Source organism: Hippichthys cyanospilos, chromosome 11 (assembly GCF_059441005.1).
Source record: "Hippichthys cyanospilos isolate Australia breed blue-spotted pipefish chromosome 11, RoL_Hcya_1.0, whole genome shotgun sequence".
Classification (NCBI taxonomy): Eukaryota; Metazoa; Chordata; class Actinopteri; order Syngnathiformes; family Syngnathidae; genus Hippichthys; species Hippichthys cyanospilos.
Window position 1 is genome coordinate 7379951 of NC_142379.1, and position 23029 is coordinate 7402979.

At 37.6% G+C, this 23029-nt stretch overlaps 1 protein-coding gene across 3 annotated transcripts in view; it reads right to left on the bottom strand.

Moving 5' to 3' along the window:
- The window catches only part of LOC148415672 (unconventional myosin-Ic-like), a 38103-nt gene extending 16891 nt beyond the window's left edge, over positions 1-21212 (bottom strand). The window contains exon 1 of one of the 3 annotated variants that reach the window (XM_088427245.1): positions 21073-21212. Coding sequence is in view for 2 of the 3 variants with exons in the window: in XM_088427242.1 (XP_088283368.1) it covers positions 5880-5900 (21 nt within the window). In the remaining variant the exon portion in view is untranslated. Of the gene's footprint in view, positions 1-5879; positions 5981-6864; positions 6925-21072 lie in introns of those variants that run through there. The other 2 variants (XM_088427244.1, XM_088427242.1) reach the window with 2 other exon arrangements.
- Positions 21213-23029: the final 1817 nt, after the last annotated feature.

The window sequence follows — 23029 nt, forward strand, 5'->3', positions numbered from 1 at the left end:
AACAATTAGAAAAGAATGTCTTTTAAGGTATTAATTGTGCATGAACAATAATGTAGTTATCGGATAACTAGAGACAAAATATACACTTTTTCCTGCTACAAACGGGAAAATGAACTATCCTTTTAGAAACTATGAATGTCGTTTGTATTAAAACTGATTTTAAAGCCGTTTTTATTATTTTTGTCAGAATATTTTCTACAGCATTTTTTTTAACAATGTAACATTTAAATAAACATTTATTGGGTTTATTTCTTCCTTTAAATTTGATTAAAATCATAATGACAGCAGAAAATGAGGATTTTATTTTTTTGGTCGCATCTCTCCTATCTATCTAACTGTCCCATACAACATGTGTAAGGAGAAATGAAGATGGACACACTGAATGTGAGGCATATACAGTAGATATTGTACGTTATTAAAATTAAATGAAAAATTACCACAGTTGCATTCAGTCCAGCATCACCTATACCATTTATGACCTCATTCAATCACAATTAGCATCTATGGACTATATAAATGCAAGCCAACAAAAGATTACACAAAATATTTTTTGTAACTATTGAGAGCGCAGAAGTAACACAAACACAAAAACAGTAAAATTGTGAACTCATCAGAAATCATTTTTCATTTTGTATCAAGGCTCTGATGTTTTTTGAGCATCTTCTTAAAGTAATAGGAGTTGCAGTCAACCAGTTGCAGCATAGCAAATAAAATAGAGCACAAATCAAGCTGCAAAACCGAATCGAGAACAAAACACTCACATGTTGAAGGTCATCTTTACGTCTACCCAAGAGGCCATAGTTTGAAAAGGAAGCCTGAGTTTTGCTTAAAATCTTACTAAAGCTGTCCATGTCCATGTTTAGCATGTAGCCACCAAGACCAAAGTGAACAGGAATTGTCAACACACATTCACATATAAGACATACAGCAGGTGTTGTTGTGCTAAATGCTACAGTAGTTGTTTTCCCTAAGGGGAGCCCAAAGCTGAAGGGGCGAGAGAAAGCTTAAGGGAGTTGATATCTTATTAATTATAACTACAGGGTTTAGAATAAGAACAAGAAGGGTGCAGTCAAAATCAAATTACCGCAAGAATAAGAGGAAAAAACAAGGTTCAGCAAGCACTTTCCTTTTTTTAATTATATCCGGCTTTTTAGACAAATGCATTTTCAGAAGCAGGATTACAATAGTTTGGGATCCTTCATGATAGTTAAGACTTTTTTGATATTGAGATTTGACCTTCACTCAAAATTAACTTGCGGTAGTTATAATGAACTTTTAGAGCGAATTTGTTAGTATTATCATTATTATTTAATTATTTATTTTTAGAAAATCCTTCCATTTAGTTTATTTTTATCCGTTTTAGAAATGGTTTTATTATGGTGTATTTGTTGAGTGCATGATGAAGGGGAGTTCACTGAATATTGTTTTTAAGTAATTTCCATTCTCAAACAAGTGCTGACCTTCCTTCTTCTGTACGAGCATACAACAAAACTGAAATAAACAATAATACTGTATAGCAACACCCAAACGATTAACTCTTTAATTCCCAAAAACATATGTTTAGATTTTTCAAGAGTCCAGACCTTCTATGCCAGGTCCTTATTTTTTTCAATTATTGTTTGGGTAAATGGGTGTCTAAAAATGGTTGGCACTAAATGAATTAAGAACTAAAGTAATCAATTTTGATAAAGTTCACACTATAAGGTGCACATATAGGCTGCACCGAACTATGAGCTGCAGGTCGCGACATCAGATATATACGCAGAAAGGAGGCTTTTAGCCCAGAATTTATTGAATTGAAAACTAAAATAATAATATTTTACATACATTTCTACATGACTGAAACAACCAATAGTTGCAGCCCTAATACTCTACTTATTTAACACCAGAAGCTCGAGAATTATACTGACAAAGATGAAAACCAAGGCATTTCCAACATTTAGAGTTATAGTTAATAAATTCTGTTTGTTTCCATTTTTTCGTGTGAATGAAAATGTTGTTTCAATTCTTGTTTTATTACTGTCATTAGTTTCCATTCACTTAAAAAAAAATGCACGGAAGCTAATAAATCACAGGCACCCCTTTTCAGATATGCAAAACATCTTGACCCAATTTCACACAAGTCTGCATGATTACGTTTGATCCTGTCTTTCAAAAGAGAACATTGGTGCCCCATGGTGCCTCATAGCATGGTGGGAGCAATGGGACGCCACTGTGGTCAAACTTAATGTTGGAGGTACAGCATAAAATGACCAGTTTGCCTGGCCTGGCCTGTTATGTTTATGAGCTTCAATAAAAACGAACTAGCGCTTCTCAAAAATTCTAAATGGCACTGTGCTTGTTTGAGCAGATTTATGTTGCATAGCCAATTCATTAATTTTATTTAATGTACACAATTTGGCATCCACACAATTCACACTTTATACAGTACGAGCAACAAGTCAACAAAAGGAACAAATATAAGAATGTGGACTATTGTTTTATAGTGTCAATGCAGCTTCGAATCATCACGGAATCAGTGTTGCTTGATTGCAAGTAATGCTACAGGCTTAGCTCATATGTGTAATATCTGCTTGTTTGTCTTTTCTTGGGATCCCTTGTACTCGGCTGACCTATTGTTTTTTCACACAACATCTCTTAGAGTAAGATTTCTGCAGCTGTGTGTGTGCGTCTGTGTGTCATAACAATATGGCATACAGAGGGAACAAAAGCACTGGAATAACAGATTCTTAACTTACAAATTAAGCTGTCAAAAAGATTAGATTGACAACTAATTTATTATCAAACAACTATTTTAATAAGAGTGAATCATTGAGAGTGATTTTTTTAAATTAAAGTTGCTCAATTGTTGATTAAACTGCTTAATGAAAATACAACTTATTATTTATATTTAATCAAAATAAGTTCTTTGCAAAAATGTTTTACTTTGGAAAACGATGGCTGAGCAAAATCCATTTCAAAAAGATTGGTGAGTATATCAATATTTCTCATGTGATATTGAAGTTGTTTTGTATAGATTAAATCAGTAAATAATAGAAAGTTGCAAAATTACAATTGCAAAAATACAAAATGTTACATAAAACAGTCACAATCTTGAATGACCATTGAGCATCAATAAAGGATATCTTCTCCTGTCTTTCCATCTGTTTTATTTCTGTCCAACCTACCGGAAAATTGTGGCACTAATGACAATGATATTCATCCGAAATGTCTAACATTCGCACTCATATACAAGCAGTCCAATCCAGTCACGTTCCGGCTCTTTTATCTATCAGGGGGTTATATTTTCTAATAACAATTGTTGCTGACTATTGTACTTTGTTTGAATAGTATCACTTGATCACGTCTCTTTTAACATTTCATACTAAAAAAGCAAACAAATAATATAATATATAATATAATCTGGTCCCTCAGTGGATATTGATAAAACATCTGTGTAACGTTGGTCTGCATTCACAGTTAGCCAGCCTCAGGTTAACTTTGGAAGCATCGCAAAATGCACAATTGGCTATTCATCATTTGTTTTTCTTTTCATACAGATTAAAATGACTAAATGCTCCAGCAATGTTTTGCTGACTGACTTTCTATGCATACATCACCAGCTGCAAGGAAGTTCACTTTTTTTTAGGAGTGAAAAGTTTGTAATTCCGACTGTAGCGAAAAACTTGTGCGTTGACACATCTCCCGTTCTCGTTTACACAAAGCTGACACTGTTATCAAAGCATTACATGACATTTAACTAACTCGTTTTCACCTGCATGCAATTACACAAATACACTGTATATGTTCGTCACTCATCTGGCCAATACATTAAGGGTGCATACGGTCTGCTTGTCTTCAAAACAAAATGAATGTAGGAGGCTTGCAAAAAAGCAGAAGTGTAGTATGTGATTTGAAGGTCAGTTCTGCAATCCACAATGTCAGCCCTTCTTTGCACAGAGCTGCTGATTTTTGCATATTTGGGGGTAAAATCATTTTTAACTGTCCCAAAAAAAGTCTGTCACAACCAGCACATAATAGATCATTTGAGCCACATCAACTGATGTTCTGTGCAAGAATGACAATTTACTGTTAAGATGAGATCATGATTTACTACAAAAAAAAGATTTTTATGCCTTCTGCCAATTTTCTCACTATTCTTTACATTTTCTGTCATTCAGCCACAGGCTTTTTCAAAATGACCCCTCTTTTCTCTCCATTACTTCATAGTTTCCTTAGCCGCTTTCAGTGTTTAGCTTTCCTGACCAAAATACAGCACACCATACCTCCACCCATTTGCACAAGACACACAAAATCAAAATCTCAGGAACACACCAAAGTATGCACCTTCCTGGTTCTAATATGTCGTCATACTTTCCAAATCCTGGGTAGCAAACAAAGAAGCTGGAGACAGGTTACTGGACCAAGAGAGGCAGAAGCCTACCTTTTTAATTTAGTCTTTTGTATTTATACAACACTTGGCACTTTAGACTCAAGACTTTTTTTTAACCGACTATGAGTGCTTTTCATGGCCTGCATCACATAAATGTATATTAAATCCTTTGAATGGTTTCAGTCATAACGACCCTCAGAGGGAAACCATACCCCCTTGGCCTACTACAATGGCCGCTCACAATGTGGGAAATCTGAAACACACCTGCAAGAAATATAGAACTTATGAATATGAACCCCCCAAAAAATATGATTAATTATGAGATTTATTCAGTTTTGCGATCGTTTTTACAATGTCGCCAAACTGTTGGTGCATCCGTTACCTAGTAACATAGAAAATACCAGAATTTGACCTTAAAATTAAGGGTGTGTCCCAGATTTGGGGAATTATGGTATTTCACATGTTGAGAGTTCCCTTCCATGGCAAGGAACGAGTTAAAATGTGAATTTATTAAAAGAATACTTTGTTATTATGATTATTATTATTAGTAGTAGTAGTAGTAGTAATAGTAGTAATAGAAGTAGCAGTTATAATTGTGTTTCATGCTTGATTTTTATTCACAAACAGCGCTCTTTCCCTTGCCGTTTTTCTTTCCAAAGTACTCTAAAAACAAAGTTGAGGTGAGGTGAGTTGACTAAACTTTGGAAAGTAGTCATACAGGTGGTACAAGCGGGCTGCTCACAAGAACACTGCTACCCTGAGGATCCATGTGTGGGCCAACTCGTGACAACATAGTAAGCACAGAATATTCTCCATCCTACAGCAGAACGTGACTTCACCACATAGTCTGCATGAAGTAAGTCATTATTTGGCTGCATTATGTCAGCTCAAGTTTTTACAGTCAATGTACTATTCATGGAAAAGCCTGCAATAGATACAGTGCTGTGAAAAAATATTTGAGGTCTTTGCGATTTCTTTTCATGCATATTTATTGCTCTTGCATTTTTCAGATTTTTAAAAAGATCTTGTCTACTTTAAGTTGTCCGACAGGTATTATGCAATTGATTTCTTCAGTCAACAAATTTGGTGATCGTCTGGCCTGGGTGTGGCCAATGAAATTGAGTTCAGCTCTTCAATAACTGTGGTCACTTACAGTTAATCAAGGCAGACAGGGTTGGCTTTTTTTTTTAGTAGATGACAACATATAAAAAAATGCATTTAGAATTGAATGTTGTTGTCTGTGGTGTGAAATAATATTGTCTTGATCGGATATATTCAGTTAAATTGGTAAGTTATATAGATAAATTGGCACAGAAATATTCAGGCAGTGGGCAAACACTTGCTTACAGCACTGTGGATGGATGTTTTAAATGTTTCTCTACGACCATGAGTAAGAAGCTTGACAAATGTGGGGATTTTCACCTGTTATTTTTTGTCTTTAAAAGATTCTAGCCAACTATTAAAAATTTCAAGCGGCGTTAAGAACTGAGAATCTGTAATAACTTACCCTTCCCCAGCGGTACTCCATCTATATTCTGCCTGAAGCTTTTTATGTTATTACTTTCGTACTCCAGCAAGATGACGAGCTATTTGGAATTCAGGTTGCCGTTTTCCACGCAGAGGGGAAATTGAGCTGGGAGAGAGTTGCAGAAAAGTGGCTAGCGTAAATACATAAACTAACTATTAAGTCAGATGCCAAGAGGAAGTTGTGACAACTGCGTTAGGAATCTCTCAGTGCATTGTGCTATCCTGACAAATTGCATGGAAATCCATCTTCAGCAAACATAAAGCTTGACTAACAAGAGAAGTCTTGGAAAAGTGATGGTTGCAGAAGCACGTGAGTTGCAGCTGAGAACGAACGTCAGCATAAATGAATAGAAGACGATACTTCAAGTCACAGGGGCTCGTGCTCCATTGACACATCAACATACTTTTTTCATTAACATACTTGCTTCCACTCTCGGTGACGGCAAAAGAATGTTGCCTGGCCACACAACGCCACCATGCGTTTGCCTCGCCCTGTGGGCGGTGCAACGCAAACGCACTGTGATGAAAACACGACTTCTCATCCACACAACAAATGCAAATGACATCAACATGACAAATACAGTTAAGAGTAAAAATGAGATCGGCTGGAGACGACTAAGAGCTGAAGCTCAGACCTATGATACATCACAACAGGATAAACAAGGTGTTTTGTTTTTTAACATGTGTCTATCTCAACTGACATTCAAGTTGAAGAGCACACTGCCCAAGGTGTTACACAATTACTGTACAACACAATTGAATGTGATTGTCACTAATTGAGTCATTTGCTATTTAGCTTCCTCTTCCACACAATGGACTCCATTCACTATAAAGTTTGACCACTGTATATAATGCATGCCACTTACCTTCAGCCCCTTGAAGGAAATTTCATACATTCCCACTCAAAAATCCAAAGTCCAGCTTTAAAAGACCAAATCACATCTTTTTGTCAAATGAAACCTTACCAAAGTTCGATACTTCATCGTTCCTGCTCGTGAGTGATCCAAAAGATGTTGTAGTCTCCACCGAATGTCCGAATTACAGCGCCGGCCACTATTTAGCGCAGTTTGTTTTTAGAACTGCTCCCCTTCGTCCTGAGAACCAGCTGCCATAGCTTCTCCTCTTACTGCTTCCGATACACAGCGCTCACACTCCGTCTTGCTGCTCGCTTATTCCCCCATTTTCCTTGCCCTCCCTCCCTCTCGTCAGAGGAAATAGTCGCTGTGTTGGGTGACATATAACGCCACTCCACTCCCTTCCCTCAGTTTGCTTAATCGTCCCCCAGCCCAGTCACGCTCTCCTCTTCCCCTCAACTTGGCCATCATGAGCCAAGATTGAAAACTTTCCATCATTTTACACAGTTACGTACTCTGTTCTTTCGCTATCATCTTTTAAGAAGACGCAAACACATCCAAGATTATTGGCCTAATATCATTACAGGGAATGGATTTGTCTAGCCTAGACACGCACACATGCACACAAGCGTGTTTTTCTATCATAGCGGGGACATCCCATTGACATGCATTTCCTAACCCCTAACCATCAAAACAGATTGCCTAAACGAAACCCTAACCTCAACCAAAATCCAATTCAAACCTATCCTCTAAAACAAAGTCTTGACCCTTAAAAAAAAAGTCTGAACAGTGCAAGTATACATGTATGCATGTAGCAAAAACCAGGGATGCGCGCACACACATACAGGCACATCAAAGGCCTCAGCATGTAATGCATCTGCTTGTTAACGCTAATAACTACTGACATTTTACAGCCAATGAGCATGTGTTTTTGAGAACAGGGAGGAAGACAAGCTTCCACTAGAGAAGTGTGATGCACGCACGCACATATTTGGAGGCAGGAATTTGTATTTGGAGGATGATGCACCATATACATGGCTCTAAACACGAAATGATGAGTGTTATTCAACAGCTTAACGAGGAAAAGCTGACTCTGTAAGGGAAAATGCCATGCCTTCTGTATTTAGAGGGGGTAGTGTACATTTTTCAGTTCGCACGTCATAATTTTTTTTTTTTGGACTGGGGAATCTGCTATACTTACAGCCCACTAGCTCCGCCCAAGCTGTCTGGTAACAAAATCAGTGCTTGCTATTGCATACGGAAAAAAAATAACGAGGCAAGTGTGCTGTACTTCTTGATTCTTGGGGTAGACTTTCAGGTTATTAAGACATTGGGGAACCATTTTAAATTGTGAGAAAAATGTATTTCTTACATGTATTTATCAGGGCTCCAGATTAATGCAGCACAGTCGCTTTTAAATGTTAAAATTTAGAGGCTCAAGGAGAAAAATTAAAGAGACCGTACTGTTAACCGTAGGACTACGTGATATGGCCTTAAAAATGAAAATACCTGATTTTGGCCTGCTCCAAAATCGAATTTCTGATTTTAATTGATATTTTACACCTTTCAAGAGGAAAAACAAATAACAATGATAATATTAAAAATTCTGACATTCCCTTTAATATACTGCAAATGCAAAACATCCAAATTCATATGTAACAAGTTAAACTATCACTGCCTATAGAAACATTAAAACGGCCCCTCTCAAAAAAATCTATTTTGTCACTGATTCTACTTTGTCGCAGTAAAAAAAAGCTCATCAGCAACAAAACTGCTTAAAATACTGTTTAAAAAAACAGTTGCACGAATGGAATACACATTTACTTGCAGTGACTTGAATTTTAAGAGCAAAACGTGACCTTTAGGGACAGCCTGGAGTGCTCAAATTAACGATGTATAAGACAATACATAGTTGAAAACTGCTGAACGTTGCATCTTCAAAGGTCCGTTAAATGGCAATGGGAGAGACAGATTTTATAGGCGTCATTAAAATGACTCTCCTTCCTGGAGTTCTAAGCCAACAGGCCTGTAAATATAATTCAGTCAGCACAGTACGGGATCATGCTCATGTGTCAGTCACTCAATAAGTCTCAACTGTCTTTAATCCAGGATGCAAATATGTTAAGACAAGAATTTGACAGGTAAAATGTACTGCATGTTTAAAAAAAAATACATTCCATTAAGGCAGAAGTAGAAACATGTTCCAAAGTTAATAACATCCAACCAACATTTAACATTTAACCTGTTCCCTCATACAAAGAGTGGTAAACAGTCAGAAACACTCCTAAAATGAATAATTATTTGATTTCTTCACTGCCCTCTTGTGGTCGACTAACTAAATGACACTGAAGGAAAACTAGAAGGTTTTTGTTGATGCAGACATTGACATGCCTGAAATTCCCATTTTTCTGCACTTAAAAGGACCAAAGAAAATATACGTTGAATTCGGCTTGACTAGCTCTGAGTGAGAGATTGAACCCTGCACACCTCCACTTCTCTTTCCAACTCTTTCTTTCTGTCCCCACTCCAAGTATAATCAGAGCCTTCTCGGCAGGAATTCGAATAATGTTTTCCAGATTCACGCTTGCTCTCACCACAGTTGTACACACAGTGGACAGGCGGTAGGGAACAGTCAAAGATACAAGTCAAGATAGGTGATTTCCAGCTGTTAACTCGAAACATTGGTTCACATTTGCTATTGCCTCTGGCTAACGTCAATTTTCAGCATGTTAACAGAAAGCAAAGAGTGTGTGCGTGTGTGTGCTCTAGTACAGGCAAATGTTGAGGTTACATATTTGTGCTGAGTTGGAAGGGGGAGGAGCTTGACCACCAGTATCTTGCTCAGCTGTCAAACTGTTTAACCCTTTCTTCTCCACTTCTTCTCACTTTCTGGGGACTCATTGTAAATGTCACAATGATAAAATTATTGTCTAACTAGGCTGAGGGGATAACAAAAAGTAAGGGTATATCTACTAGAAACAAGTAACCTCTAATTACAGACAGCGGAGTAAACATGTTTCTCATAGTATACGAAAGCCTTGAAAAAATAACATTTATTGAGTAGAAGTTGAACTAAATGGCACTAAATAGCCTAATGCAGGTTTAAGATAGTTGTGATAGATTAGCAATGTTTACAATGACATAAGATATATATACCAGAACAGTGCATATTATCTGCAGATTTGTTTCGATCACATTGTGTCACAATTGTGATTCCGACTTACAGCATCAATATCTATTATATTCAGTGAATTATAGTCACAAAGTATGACAGATTAACCGTAGTGATATCTGGAAAGCCTTGCTCATTGACAGCACACATGTGGAAATGATGCGTCGTAAAAGAAATACATCCTGACCATTTTACAGCTGCAAGTAGATCATGTCTGCTCCTATGTGTGCTTTGCTTGAGCTCTTAACAGGTTTGAAGCAATAAATGTTAGACTTTGACAAGCATGGTAGACTTACAGAGGCACCATGGAAACAATGCAAATATTATTTTACTACATTGACTTTATCAGTTTTATGGCTTTAACAAGAGAGCCAAACCAGCCATAACCTTTTGGTCAAGAGACCAAATATTACTTCTGAGGTCCTTTTTTGAGGATAAGGGCAATATAAATTTGCACATAATGTTGGCGAGAATAATTCCTTTGGATAGCTTCCTTGCAATGATGAGCCTGTGCAAATAAAAAGATAATTAGTCTCAGTCACTCAAATAAGAGTGGATGGTATCATCAGATGTGTCAAATCTTTGTGACAGCATTGCACAGGATTTGGTTGCACACTTTCTTAGGTAGGTATAGCATGGCCATATTTGCTGATGTACATGTCTCAATTTGCATACCGTAATATCACATGACAAAGATATGTTAAAATATGTTAAGTCAATTATTTCATATAACTTTAAAAATGATACGGTGGAATTGTTCTATGTGCTGGTTATGATAAGTGACACGCCCTTGTTACAGATCTCTTTCCTTAAAAAGACTATTTCTACCGATATTTATGCATGGAGTACAGGAAAGCAAGTTCTGTCACAGAGCTGCCTCACATTGCTCTACAAGAAAACAACAAATTCAACATTTAGAGTGAGGGAACGAAAAAAATAAAATCCCACTGGTCACTTTGAGGAAAGCACATGTGACCTTGACTGTGGGAAAATCTGAAGTGGGATCTTTCTCCTGCTGTGCTCTCACAACTTTTCTGCTCCCTCTATAATTCTTCTTTCCTGTCTCACTTCCCCTAGCAAGGTTTGTACAGCGTAATCTTGAAGATTTAAATTCCGAATTTCTATTTTCTATAGCTCATACGGTAAAAAAAGGCTTAGGTTTCGGAATGCCTCATCATGTAACACCATGCCACACCATCATGTTGGGCTTGAATTGGGAGTGTGGAATTGACCTCCACTGAATTTCATCATGACCACTGAGAGCCAACCTGAAGATGTTCCATGTTAGAAAAAAGAATATTACAAGACGGTGGTATCCGGAGCTTCTTATAAATAGAAAATGGACAAAGAACTGAATAAGCATGTAAAGCAACGTTGCAAAATACAAAATTCAGTTTGTTTCACAATGTTTCTACCAAAAATAGAGCCGTTTGCGAATAAACCATCCCAAGACAATTTTAGTCAATGCATCATTACATTTTAGAATAAAAAAAGAACAGAATAAATTTGACTGAAAAATGAACTTATATTTTACAATGTAAATACAGTAACATCATAGTCACTGACAGCATAGCGCTTCAGTCACCTGACTACCGAGTAGGTTGCGGGGATTAAATTCCTGCAGACATTGTGATGGAGCGTGAGTGCCTTCTGTCTGACAACCAATCCAGAGTGGCGTGTGCCTTTCTACTTAAATCACATAGATTAAATACCAAACCCCACAAGCCTGAACAAGTTTGTTGAATAGAAAATGTACTGTATATATAGATGTCATATAATGAGCATGACTTTAGAACCACAAAGTCACATGAGGTAAAAACACAGCATGAAAATGTAATGAATCATTGAGGACAAATAAGAAAACTTTTTTTTTTAATTTAACTTAAATTCCAATGCCGATGTGCTCTCTATTGGGAAAAAGCAAGTACATCAGCTCTCCACCCGTGTCCATTACATTATGCTCAATAATCACTTCTGCCTCAGCAAAGCCCCTGACCCAGTGGACAAAATTACGTAATATCTGGCCATCAGCCAAAAACAATATGGCTGTACAGCTGAGCAATGTTAAGATGACACACCTAGTATCAGGTGAACAGGGTTTGTTGTTTGTTTTTTTTCTACAGAGCAAATGTCTGGTGAAACATGCTATCTCCATGGAAAGTCAAAGTACCTGATTGTTTCTGCTTGTCCATCTACTTATTCTAATACATATTATATTATGCACAGGTGATTAAGCATCTCCCTATCCCTTTATCACATTTATTTGTATCTTATTTTGATCTTCTAGTTTTCTTTAAAAAGTCTTGGCAGTTACTGCGCTAACCTGGGACCTTGGGTATTGTATTTCGTACCATAAAGTGGAAATATGTGCCGGTACAGTAAAATTCTTTGCATCCTTGAATCATATTAAAAGGTGGAATTGCACACTCAGTTTTGTGATGTGAACTCTGGAAGGTAATGTCGGTTTCTGAGGATGCTAATATATGGCACTTGTGTATATTTTTACCACAAGCTTTGCTATTTCATCCATACATACTCATTACTCAATTATAGATATAGTTCATTGTTGTAAAGTACAATGTATACTGTCAATACTGCATTTTAGACATCGACCGATTATCGGCCGGGCTGATATTTGGAAATTTGACATATACCGACCAGCCGATATGAAGAAATCATGTACATGTGTTGCCTTTAAGGCTGATTCAACTGGACGTTTGTTTGTTTTTTTGTTTTTTTCAAATAATGCTAAGAAAATAGTTTCCATATTGTTAAATGATTGCTGTGTTTCGATGGATGATTATTGTTTTGTTTGTGTAAAGGAAAGGTTTTGCCGATTGAAGTACTTCCGGTTTTAAATACAAGTATAACCAAGGCATATGTAGAATATCAAGAGGCAGAGTATGATTCTGTTTTCTGACAAAACCACCAATTTGACAATTTATGGCAACTCCTGCACATATATATTTACACAAGGGGGTTCCCCTTAGTCAAGCTGTTCCTGTTTAAAATGCCTCCCTCCCACACGTGGAAGTAGATCACCAGTATGTTTATGTGTATGCATTTGTCAGAAGTGTGGGTTGTTTCTACACTAAGAAACACCAGACACAACATTAAGCAGGAGTGAAATGAAGTTGAGGGAGACTGGACGACACTTGCATACGCTCGCTTTTCCGCAGGGGGAGCGGTTCGGTCATGCATGCTATTTCCTCTAACAACCCAGAAAGACATATCTCTAGGCTAAATTGAGTTTGGAAACCTTCAGAGATGTCTGTCTGGATTAGAGTTGGTTGGTTGTGTGTCAATCCATAACTCTGCCTCAAGTCTTTCTTGTACTGGATGGGCCAGTCGAAAACTAAAACTGAATTTTTACCATTTGGTTTACCATTTGAAAATGGTAAACCCCTTCTGTGAATTCAAGTGTTTGTTAGGCGTCAGGTTGAAGGATAAAACGTATCTCCTTTGAGACAAATTTGACTGATATTTGAAGCTGTTCATCTATTCATCCGGCATCTATATAGACTAAATCGCAAGTCACACTGAGGAAAAATAAAAAATGATGCTGTTACAACTTTACATGACAGTACCTAATCAGATTACTACAGCTCCACTCGCTATTGTACTGTGAATAACCACTTCTTGTCGCTAATCAGCCAAGGCTACGAGCCTGCACAGAAAACACCTTATGGAGATCATAAACTGGAAAATTGAGTAATACCAAGTAGACAGGCACATACAGTAAGAGAGAGAAAAAACACACACACAAACAGGCTTATCCAGTCATAGGGCAGGTGGCAACTTGTTCATAAGAACTCAAAACATTGAACACCGGAATATTCAAACTGTCCATCCCCCACACCAAGTTTTTCTCCATCCACGTTCCCCACCTCATCTTTATCCGCTTCCAACTGTCCCGTTCCTTCACCCCATCCTCTTTGTCTCTGTTTTCATCATATGCCCATTATTGTGGCCCATTCTCCTCTCAGTCCCACGGGACAAATAGGAGCTTGGTCTTATTTATACAAAGTGGTCCATATATGGTGAGGTTTGCCGACTAAAAAACAGCTGGTTGCTTACCCGCATCAGAGCTCCAGTAAGATAAAAAACAAGTGGACCCTTGACCACTGCAAACCATTTAGCAAGTAGCATCTGATATTTATCTGACCACTTCTCCACACAGATAATAACGCTCAATTTCAGTGTTTGAGATTTGCGTGTGTCTTAATTTTCTACAATTGCAAAGTTGAATGGTAACATGACACATCTCTACAAAGTATTGTAGAAATTACTCATCATCTGTTGTTCCTGTTTTATCTGGTAACTAGGGCTTTCTTCTTTGGTAATTCAGAATTAAGAAAGCATAGCATTCAACCACTAAAAACGTTTTTCTCTTCAAGAATGAGCATCATCTTATGACATCTTAAGAAATAAATATGTGCTTGATTATATTAAAAACAAATGTAAAACTGAATAACAGAATTAACTATTCCAAAAATATCCAGGGGAGGATTGAAACTACCAACTACAATTGTTTTAATTTTTAACTATTCCAAGGAATCATAACGTCGTGACTTAATGACTTTGGGAAATGTGTTCTACGGTGAGACCAGTTGATCTACCCGCCCACATTAACCTTTGACAGCCATAAATGCCGGTAAAGACGAGCACATAGTCAAAGTCTATTTGTGCCTAACCTAGTCGTGCATCGCTTATCTTATTCGGCAAATGTAAAGTAATTGTATTCATTCTATTTACACGGGCATTTTTCTTTTTGTGTTTTGTCAAACACTGCCTGATCTTAGTCTTTAATTCTCCCACCATGTCCAAGGCCACACCTGTTCAAATTGTTCTGACACTATCAAAGGCTCATGAAAGGTCTCAGTTAAAGGTTAACAAATAGGCATGCCATGAGACAAGAAGCCCTCACAGTCCTATCTAGTTTTCCTGTTTGTCACTATAGCTAAGGATAGGAAAACCATTTGAGTGACTAAAGCCTGGGTGTCTAATTGATCGATCAAAAAAGCACATTAGATGTGTTTTCTGTTGTAATAGACACCCTTTTAAAAATGTTGACTGTTTGATAAAGAGGGATTCCAGATTGGAGAGTGCAATTTTTTATGCTAACTTGTGAGCATGCGAATGATTGACACACATACTAACAAAGCATGAGATACTTAAAAAAAAAAAAAATACAGTACATGCATTTGGTCATGCAAAATTAATGGTTGGCCTTTGTGGAGTTTTTCATCAATGAAAATTTAACCCTGTGAGATGTGCAGTTCTATAAATGTGATCAAAACCACGCCGACCTGACAATCTATTCTTTGATGTAGCACACACTCGAAAACATTTGGGTTAAAAGTAATCCAATTATGGGTCAAAAAATAGACACAACCTAAGAAATAATCATATGTGAGCTCAACGTCAAAAATAAACACAACTCAAGTATATCTATTTTTTCCCTGTAAGATGAAATACACAGTATGTTACCACTAGGTAGCTGTAATTACTTTTACTATGACATCCGACACGCCCATATGTCATGGAAGATGTAATTGGCACAGCACACATTGCCTGTACAGCAAACGGTATCTATCTGCAAGCTAAATTTAAAGAAGTGTTTAGATCTAACCTACAAACACACCAAATGGGACAAAGGTAGCAGCATGTAGTGTCTGCAAATATGGTGAATACTGTTCATGAGTTACTTAACGTAATCCATTCAAAATATGAGTGACGTTTGGTGATTTCTGCTCATGCGCTCGAGTACCACCACTTTATTCTGTGTTCTATCAACACACTGAGGTTTTGGTGTCTTATTGCAGAGGGTGGTTGGGTGTGTCAACGCAAAACTTAAGGCACTTGCAGCATAGCTGCAAAGGCAGGCTGCATACATTGAGTAATTGCAGGTACGAGTAGCAAAGATCAGCATGTTATGACCTTGTTATAATTACAAGGTCCACTATTCTCATGGACCAGCTAAACACAACGCAGACTCTTTGGATAGACAACGTAAATTGTTAGTTAATGCTACGTTTACAGGTGGAAAGACTATTTTGGGCTGTTATACAGTAAATATTGTAAGATCAGCGTAGTTTTTTATTACTTTGACCACCCATAGGGGACCAAAGTATGAGGTAATAGTGGTTCAAACAAATGAGTCTTTAGCAGGCGGCGCATGAGATGAGCAAGTTGGCCTCACAGTTGAGAGGTTCCAACTTTTAAAGTGGGACAAAATAATGATATTGTGAATTTGTCAGTATCATATCGTTTTCTTACATAAATCTTTTTTGGACAAATTGAGGCATTTAAATAATTAATGGATTACCAAAAATTATGGTCAAATAATTTTGGAAGTGATTTATTATCGATTAATCGATCACCTCTACATTCCTCTACATTTATGCATATGCTATAATAATCACTATAATGTTATCATGGGGAAAGACTATAGTAACTTTAACACTGCCATCCTGGCTGTACAATAAAATAGTATAAGCAAAGAAGCACTACTGAAATTCAATGTTTGATGGCAATACCCCAATTTAAAAGTCTAACAAATTTCAAAAACTAAAGACAGCAAAAAATAGAAAGTCCTCCGAGGTTTGCTATGTACAAAAATGGCATTGGGGCTGGCGTAACTCTGGACTTATTTCCACGGTGGTTTCCAATCCCACAACAGTTGCGCTGCCATACGGGCTCCAAGAAGTAACTCCTCACAAATACTCCCAGCAGGGCAGGGTTCACTGTACCATTGCTCTAGCTTTGGGATGTGGGAATGAATCGAGTAACTGCTCCACAGGCTAAAATTTACCGCCCTACTCACACACAAACACAATCAAACACACAAACATACACTGGCACACTAACACACACCCACACAATTTACTGACTGAAGCACATTCAATCTTTTGTCTGACTTGTCATTTTTTCCCATATGACTAGAATCTTCCTTTGTCTGCATTGCCATGCTGCTACATCATCTTAACACTTTGACATTTTTGCCTCCAGCTTCTCAACAACATGCCAAAGTAAGAACAGATCACAACTTCAGGTAAAACTATCAAACTTTCTATATGGAGTGGCAATCATTCTTTATGTAAACGCCATGAGCATACATCCTGGAGACTGCTGTTATATCCCATCTTATCTATCGTATTCACGGTTTAGCCTACTTTGGTATCTGTACTTATCTTATCAAAGGAAAAGGTCCAAAAGCACTCCCTAGATCTCTAACCTAGTCAGGCAAAAAAAAAAAAAAAAAACTCAGTGCTTGAGTTCAAACATCTGTCGCAGATTGCGTTGTTACCATCAGTGGTTAAATTCTGACTTACGGACAGCCACCACCAAAGTTGCAAATGCAGAATCAACAGTGTACATAAGTGCAAACTTAGTAAAGACAAACTTTTGATTAAAAAGAATTTGGTAAAGTTGTTTTCAATGACCAAAATGATAGAAAACTTACTTTCTAAGTCTGCTGTATACTCATCCACACTATCTCAAGTGCCATAAACCTGTTCAATACGGCCCATTCACACACCCTCATAGATTATCATACCCCCCACCAAACGCGGGGCAATTGGAATTATTACAATTTTGAGGCAATTCAGAATTTTAACACAGCCGTAAGGTTATACAAATTTGCCAGACCTCGGTGCTGTGATCATTAAAAGACTCTGAGCTCATGCTTTGTTGGCTTTCTGTAGTTTCTTCTGACACATTCCAAAAGAAGGAACAGTATCAACAATAGAGAAGGAAGAAGAATGTTAGAAGAAAAAGAAGAATTTACACAGGAAGTTATGTGACACAAGCAGAAAACTGAAAGGAAAAAAACACACACACATAAACGCAACCATACATTATAAAAGTAATGTTAAAAGACCGTATTAAAGAAAAACGTGTCGTTTTTCTGTGTTCACTCCTCATTATGTAGTACCTGTTGGCCCAGCCAGGGAAGAACTTAAATTTCATGTGATTAATCGCGACAAGAACATAAGACCACTTTGCAAAATGGAGAATGTAGAGAACAATACTGCAGCGTTGAAAGCGAGAGGGTTCAGCCTGGACTGGCCACTAGTTTATTAAGCACCTTTAATGAAGAAGCATGACTTTGGGACTTCGGGTTAAAACTCACTTCTGTTCATAAGATGGCTATTAGGAGTGGGAATCTTTGGTTATTCTATGAATCTATTCGATTCCGGTTTCTAGGTGTACGATGCGATTCAGAACTGATTTTTGATTCGAAATGATTCTGGATTCAAAATACTGTATTTGAATTTGTTTCAATTACAAACCATTTCAGCTTTACTCTATACATGTGCAGATAATCATTTGATTCCAAATCCAAATCTATATATAGTAACACAACAATAATGAAAGAGTAGTTTGTTGGTTTCTAAAACAGCTGCAGAACATGTTGTAGCTTCTCCATAAACTTCAGAAAGAAGCCGCTGTAATTCATACTTTCAACATTATCATGATCTTAAAAGAGCCAATACAACCATTTCATAACTTAAACAGTTTCTACTGTGCTTGTGCTTGCACTGGGACACAGTACAAAGCCTACTGTGTGGCTGAAGTAGGCCGACATCTGCGCTAAGCCACAACTTTGTAAAAGACCAAAAATATCACCAAAAACCAGCTCACTGGGATTTAATTTTTTATTTAAAAAGCCACAAAAGCCACTCGGGGGAGGGGGAGCCTCTGTGCAAGTCCGGTTCAATGTAAACAATCCTAAGAGGGGGGGAAAGTTTAGACAAAATGTCAACGGCAATAACATATGGCACACCTTTAGTTTTGAATAATCACAGTTTAGTCACGTAGAAAAGCCAGGATGTTAAGAAGGATGGAATGTTCAAACAGCTGCTGACTTTTATACATGAGATGTCCTTTCAGATTAAAACGACATCAGTCTGTCAATGCCACAAAGCTCAGCTTCAGCACCTATGCATTATCCCCTAGGAACTGACATTTACAGTAAAGAGGATTATATCACATTTACAGGCGAGTGCCAGGCATCTTAGTTCCAAGCGGCAGCTGCAGACAGGCTCTCGATGCTACAAGTCCTGCCCTCCACATGACCTTGAGACAACGGGTCAGCTGTTCCAAAGAAATTAAGGAAATAGGAATATTCCCCCACCCATGCAGGCGCTTTTCTCCACACATCTTAGTTGCATTGCATGTCGTCAGCCAAAGTGCAATACAAGCCTGTGCCCTGCCCAAAATTCTGTACAGTGGAAGGACCACGCCAGACCCTGAAAAGTCAATGTCTGCGAATAAATGACACACCCCTAAAAGTGACTATAATTTCCGCTATATATAGTTTAAAACATACAGTGGTGTGAAAATGTTTGCCCGCTTCCTAGGTTCTTATCTTTTTACATGTTTGCCTTACGTTTGCTGCAACCAGCGCTGCGAAAACTAATTTCAATATAAAAGCGAACTACATCTATTGCACTGACATCCATGCTTTGTATACAAAGGTAGCATAGAATGGCGAGCGCGCTCCAGTTTATTGAACTGACCTCTCACATTAACAATCACACTCTGATGAAACTATGACTTTGTTTAATTCTGTTATATTATATTCTATTTATTCTATTGATTGTTTATATTTTTAAGAGGCACCAAGCAAAGCAGTGCTCTGAATATCATTGTATACTTGTGGTAAAATGACAACAAAAAGGCATTCTGATTGTATTCTATTCTATTCTATTCTACTGTGTATTAGGATGGGAAAACAGATTGATTTTTGATGCCATTTTTAGTCCTAGTTTGGCAAAACTATTATGAGCAAAAGCAGCAGAAGACATGGGCAAATCACAAACCTAACACGGCTGCTTTTAAGCTTCGTGATTAGATGAGTGAGTCTGTGAACAGAGCAGAACTTTTACCTTCTGCCTTCCACAAAAAATATTTCACTGACTTGGTTGTGAGGGACAACTAGTTTTTATGTTGTTGTTGTTTTGTTTTGTTTTGTTTTGTTTGGGGGGGGGGTGATGTTACAACTGACATTAACCAATTATTGTCTCAATTAAAGACACTATAATTGAAAATATTTTATACATACTGTAGTTACAGTACAACATAACAGGCAAAAATGAATTCTGCACTTTTTTATTGGCAGATTAAAGAAAAGCCTTTCTGCAAACAGCACCGATTAAAGAAAAGCTTTTCTGCAAACAGCACCGGTTAAGTTTTACCTAAAAATCGGCAAATACATTAAATCAAGACTGACAAACTATAAACACTGCATATGCAGGTCCAATGTGCAGTATAGCTCATCTCTTAAGCATATCTGTGTAGACTTTTTTCTGTCTTAACGCGGTGCCATATATTTATGGGTTCAAACCTGCTGCATTGTCTTCCAGACAGCTTTGATGTGTGACATCTGATATCCAATATATTTTTTGGTTTATTAAAGAATAAATGGATGCTTACACATAACAACTCTTGAGGTTTGCTGCATTTTAACAGCCTCAACGTATCTCTGACAGGCACCATAAAAAGACAACCAAGGCTACATGCCACACTGGCATTCCCAGAAGGGCCAAACTGCATTCAGAACTCAAGTGTGTTTATTTTGCATTTCTAACAGTCCAGGCCAGCAAACTATAACGCGTGCTGGTTTTAGGTCTTTAAATAGACACAAAGCTATGTGCCAATTATATGGGGAGTGGAAAAAAAACTTTGAGTCACTTGGTACTGATGACATCATTGTACTTAGTCAGTTAGACGTATTAGTGACGCAATGAATGAAGGCCTCAATAAGTTCTAAGAGAAATTCAACGGTGATGTCATTTCTTCATCGGTCGCCTAAATAAAATTATTTTTGATTTATTGGGGCTTACATACAAGCTCATAGCACGTCTTTCAATGCGTTGACTGTGAACTTTGTTCGGAGTTCGAATGCAATGATAAACGGCGTTCGGCACAGCGTTTGCACAACGTATCGCGAAACAATCATAAATCACTCGAAACCGCCTCCAAAAATGCGAAAACATTTTGTGCTAGAAATGGCAGTTACTTTTCCCCGTGACTATAGCCGGAAACTCTGACAAAAGTTAACGTTTAACACAACCAAACGACCTTGCATGAGCCACTTCATGCTAACTCGAGGAGTGAATCCACACGTGGGCTGGTCGTACCTTAAAACGTCGAGGTCAAACGAGGTGACGAGCTTGTCGCTTTTCTCGAAGCAGAAGAGCTGCCAAAGTCGGTCCAGTTCGGCGTGAATACTTCGCGGCGGTGCCTGGTGTCTGTCAGTGCTGCCGGCGGCTTCCTCCTGACCCTCCCACCGCTCCCACACCCATTCCCACCCTCGGCTACACACGCGGGACTCTGCGACAGCGCCACACTCGCCCCCTCGCTCACGCACACACATTCACACAGCGCCTGAGCATAAATCGCATAAATATCTCGGAAGTGTTTTAAGTTTTGCTGTGGTGGGGAAAAAAAAAACAATTACGTCAGAACTTCCCCAAAAGACTCAATGGGAGTGGTGTGGAAATGACTCCCTTCCTTCTCTTTCACTAAAGGTCTGCAAAGCACCCGAACCCCTCAAAAATTCGGACACAGCCCAACACGACTGCCAACGCGTGCGTGATGCGATTTATTTTTAGCGAAGTCGGCACCATTGTCGTCATTGTGTAAAGTACAAACACTCAGCAGGCAGCGTTTTTGACGGCCGAACTTGCACATTGCTGTCCTCTGACGTTGCGTTCAAGGACTCATTTGTTGACAAATAGTGTTTGGGCTGATTCGGAAACGAAACAAAGAAATTATCATGTCCTCTGACGTTGCGTTCATGACTCAATTGTTGACAGATATTTGGACTGATTTTCAACAAATTTGAATCTTTAATCAAAATATGCACAACAAAGATAAAATTGTATACTGTATTGATGACTTCAAAACCGAAAATTAAAATTATTGTGGCAAAAAAATTATATTATTGACATTTGACAAGCAGCATAGCAGCTGAGTGCAGGGGCAAGGGCGGAGCTAGAGGGGGGCTAGGGGTGGCGCCCGCCATCCCCTGTCACATTCCCCAACGCACAGACTGGCCCCATACCAAGAGGAAAGTTTTGAAATACAGTATGTGATTTTTCCAGAAATGCCTGTACCAGTGTTCAGTACATAAGTAAAAGTGCTGTTATTCATGCAAAAAAAAACCTACACTCATATAAGTGGAAGTATTGAAGTCAGCCCCCTTCTTACAAAAACGTAAAAAAACAAAAGTAGCAACTTGAAAATGTACATAAATAAGATTAATTAGTAAATTTAACTTTTATAGACTCAAAATAAAACACAAATTTAGATTGATTAATTCTTCATTTTTCTCTTGACTTGCTCTTTATTAAAAAAAAAAAAAACAATAATAATACCTGAAAATGCTAAATATTTAATCAAAATACTACATTAAAATGTTGATTCTAAAATCTATGAAAATCTGGACTAGGTTTACCACAATTAGTGGACTTACAATTAGACTAGTATTACCACAATTTTAAAACCATTTCTAACAGTGCAAATGAAAATGAGAAAACTCAAAACCAACCCTAAATTTGTCATTTATAAATATTTTATTTATTTCATTAAATCAAATTATTTTATATTCTGTTGTGGCACAAGCAAAATAAATGCGTTTGAAATGGTGTTTGCACTTAAACGTGATTCAATTTACAGTCAACTAACTTGACAATGTGCAAGCCTTCAAGCGTATCAGATTGCACGCATACTGTGTTGCTGTATGATTTCTGACAGCTTTATTTGAGTTATTTGCTTTTATTTTTTAATTCTCTACAGATCAAGTAAAAGCTCACTATTTGATTGCGTATGAGGACTGACTCCATTGCAAATTGCGAAACTCCATTATTGTCAATTTATCCTAAAAAAGTATTTTAATCATTGGATGCTACAAAAGTGTAACAAATGACAATTTTCAGCTAATTGAAGCTCCTCTATTCACTTTAACAGTTGCTTGATACCAAAATGCCACTAGATGACGCCAAAACAAAAGAGCCACTGCTTTGCCCCTGAGCCCAACAGCAGTGACAGTTGTAACAGACACATCCTGTAAAAAGTTAACATTTGTTAAAATGT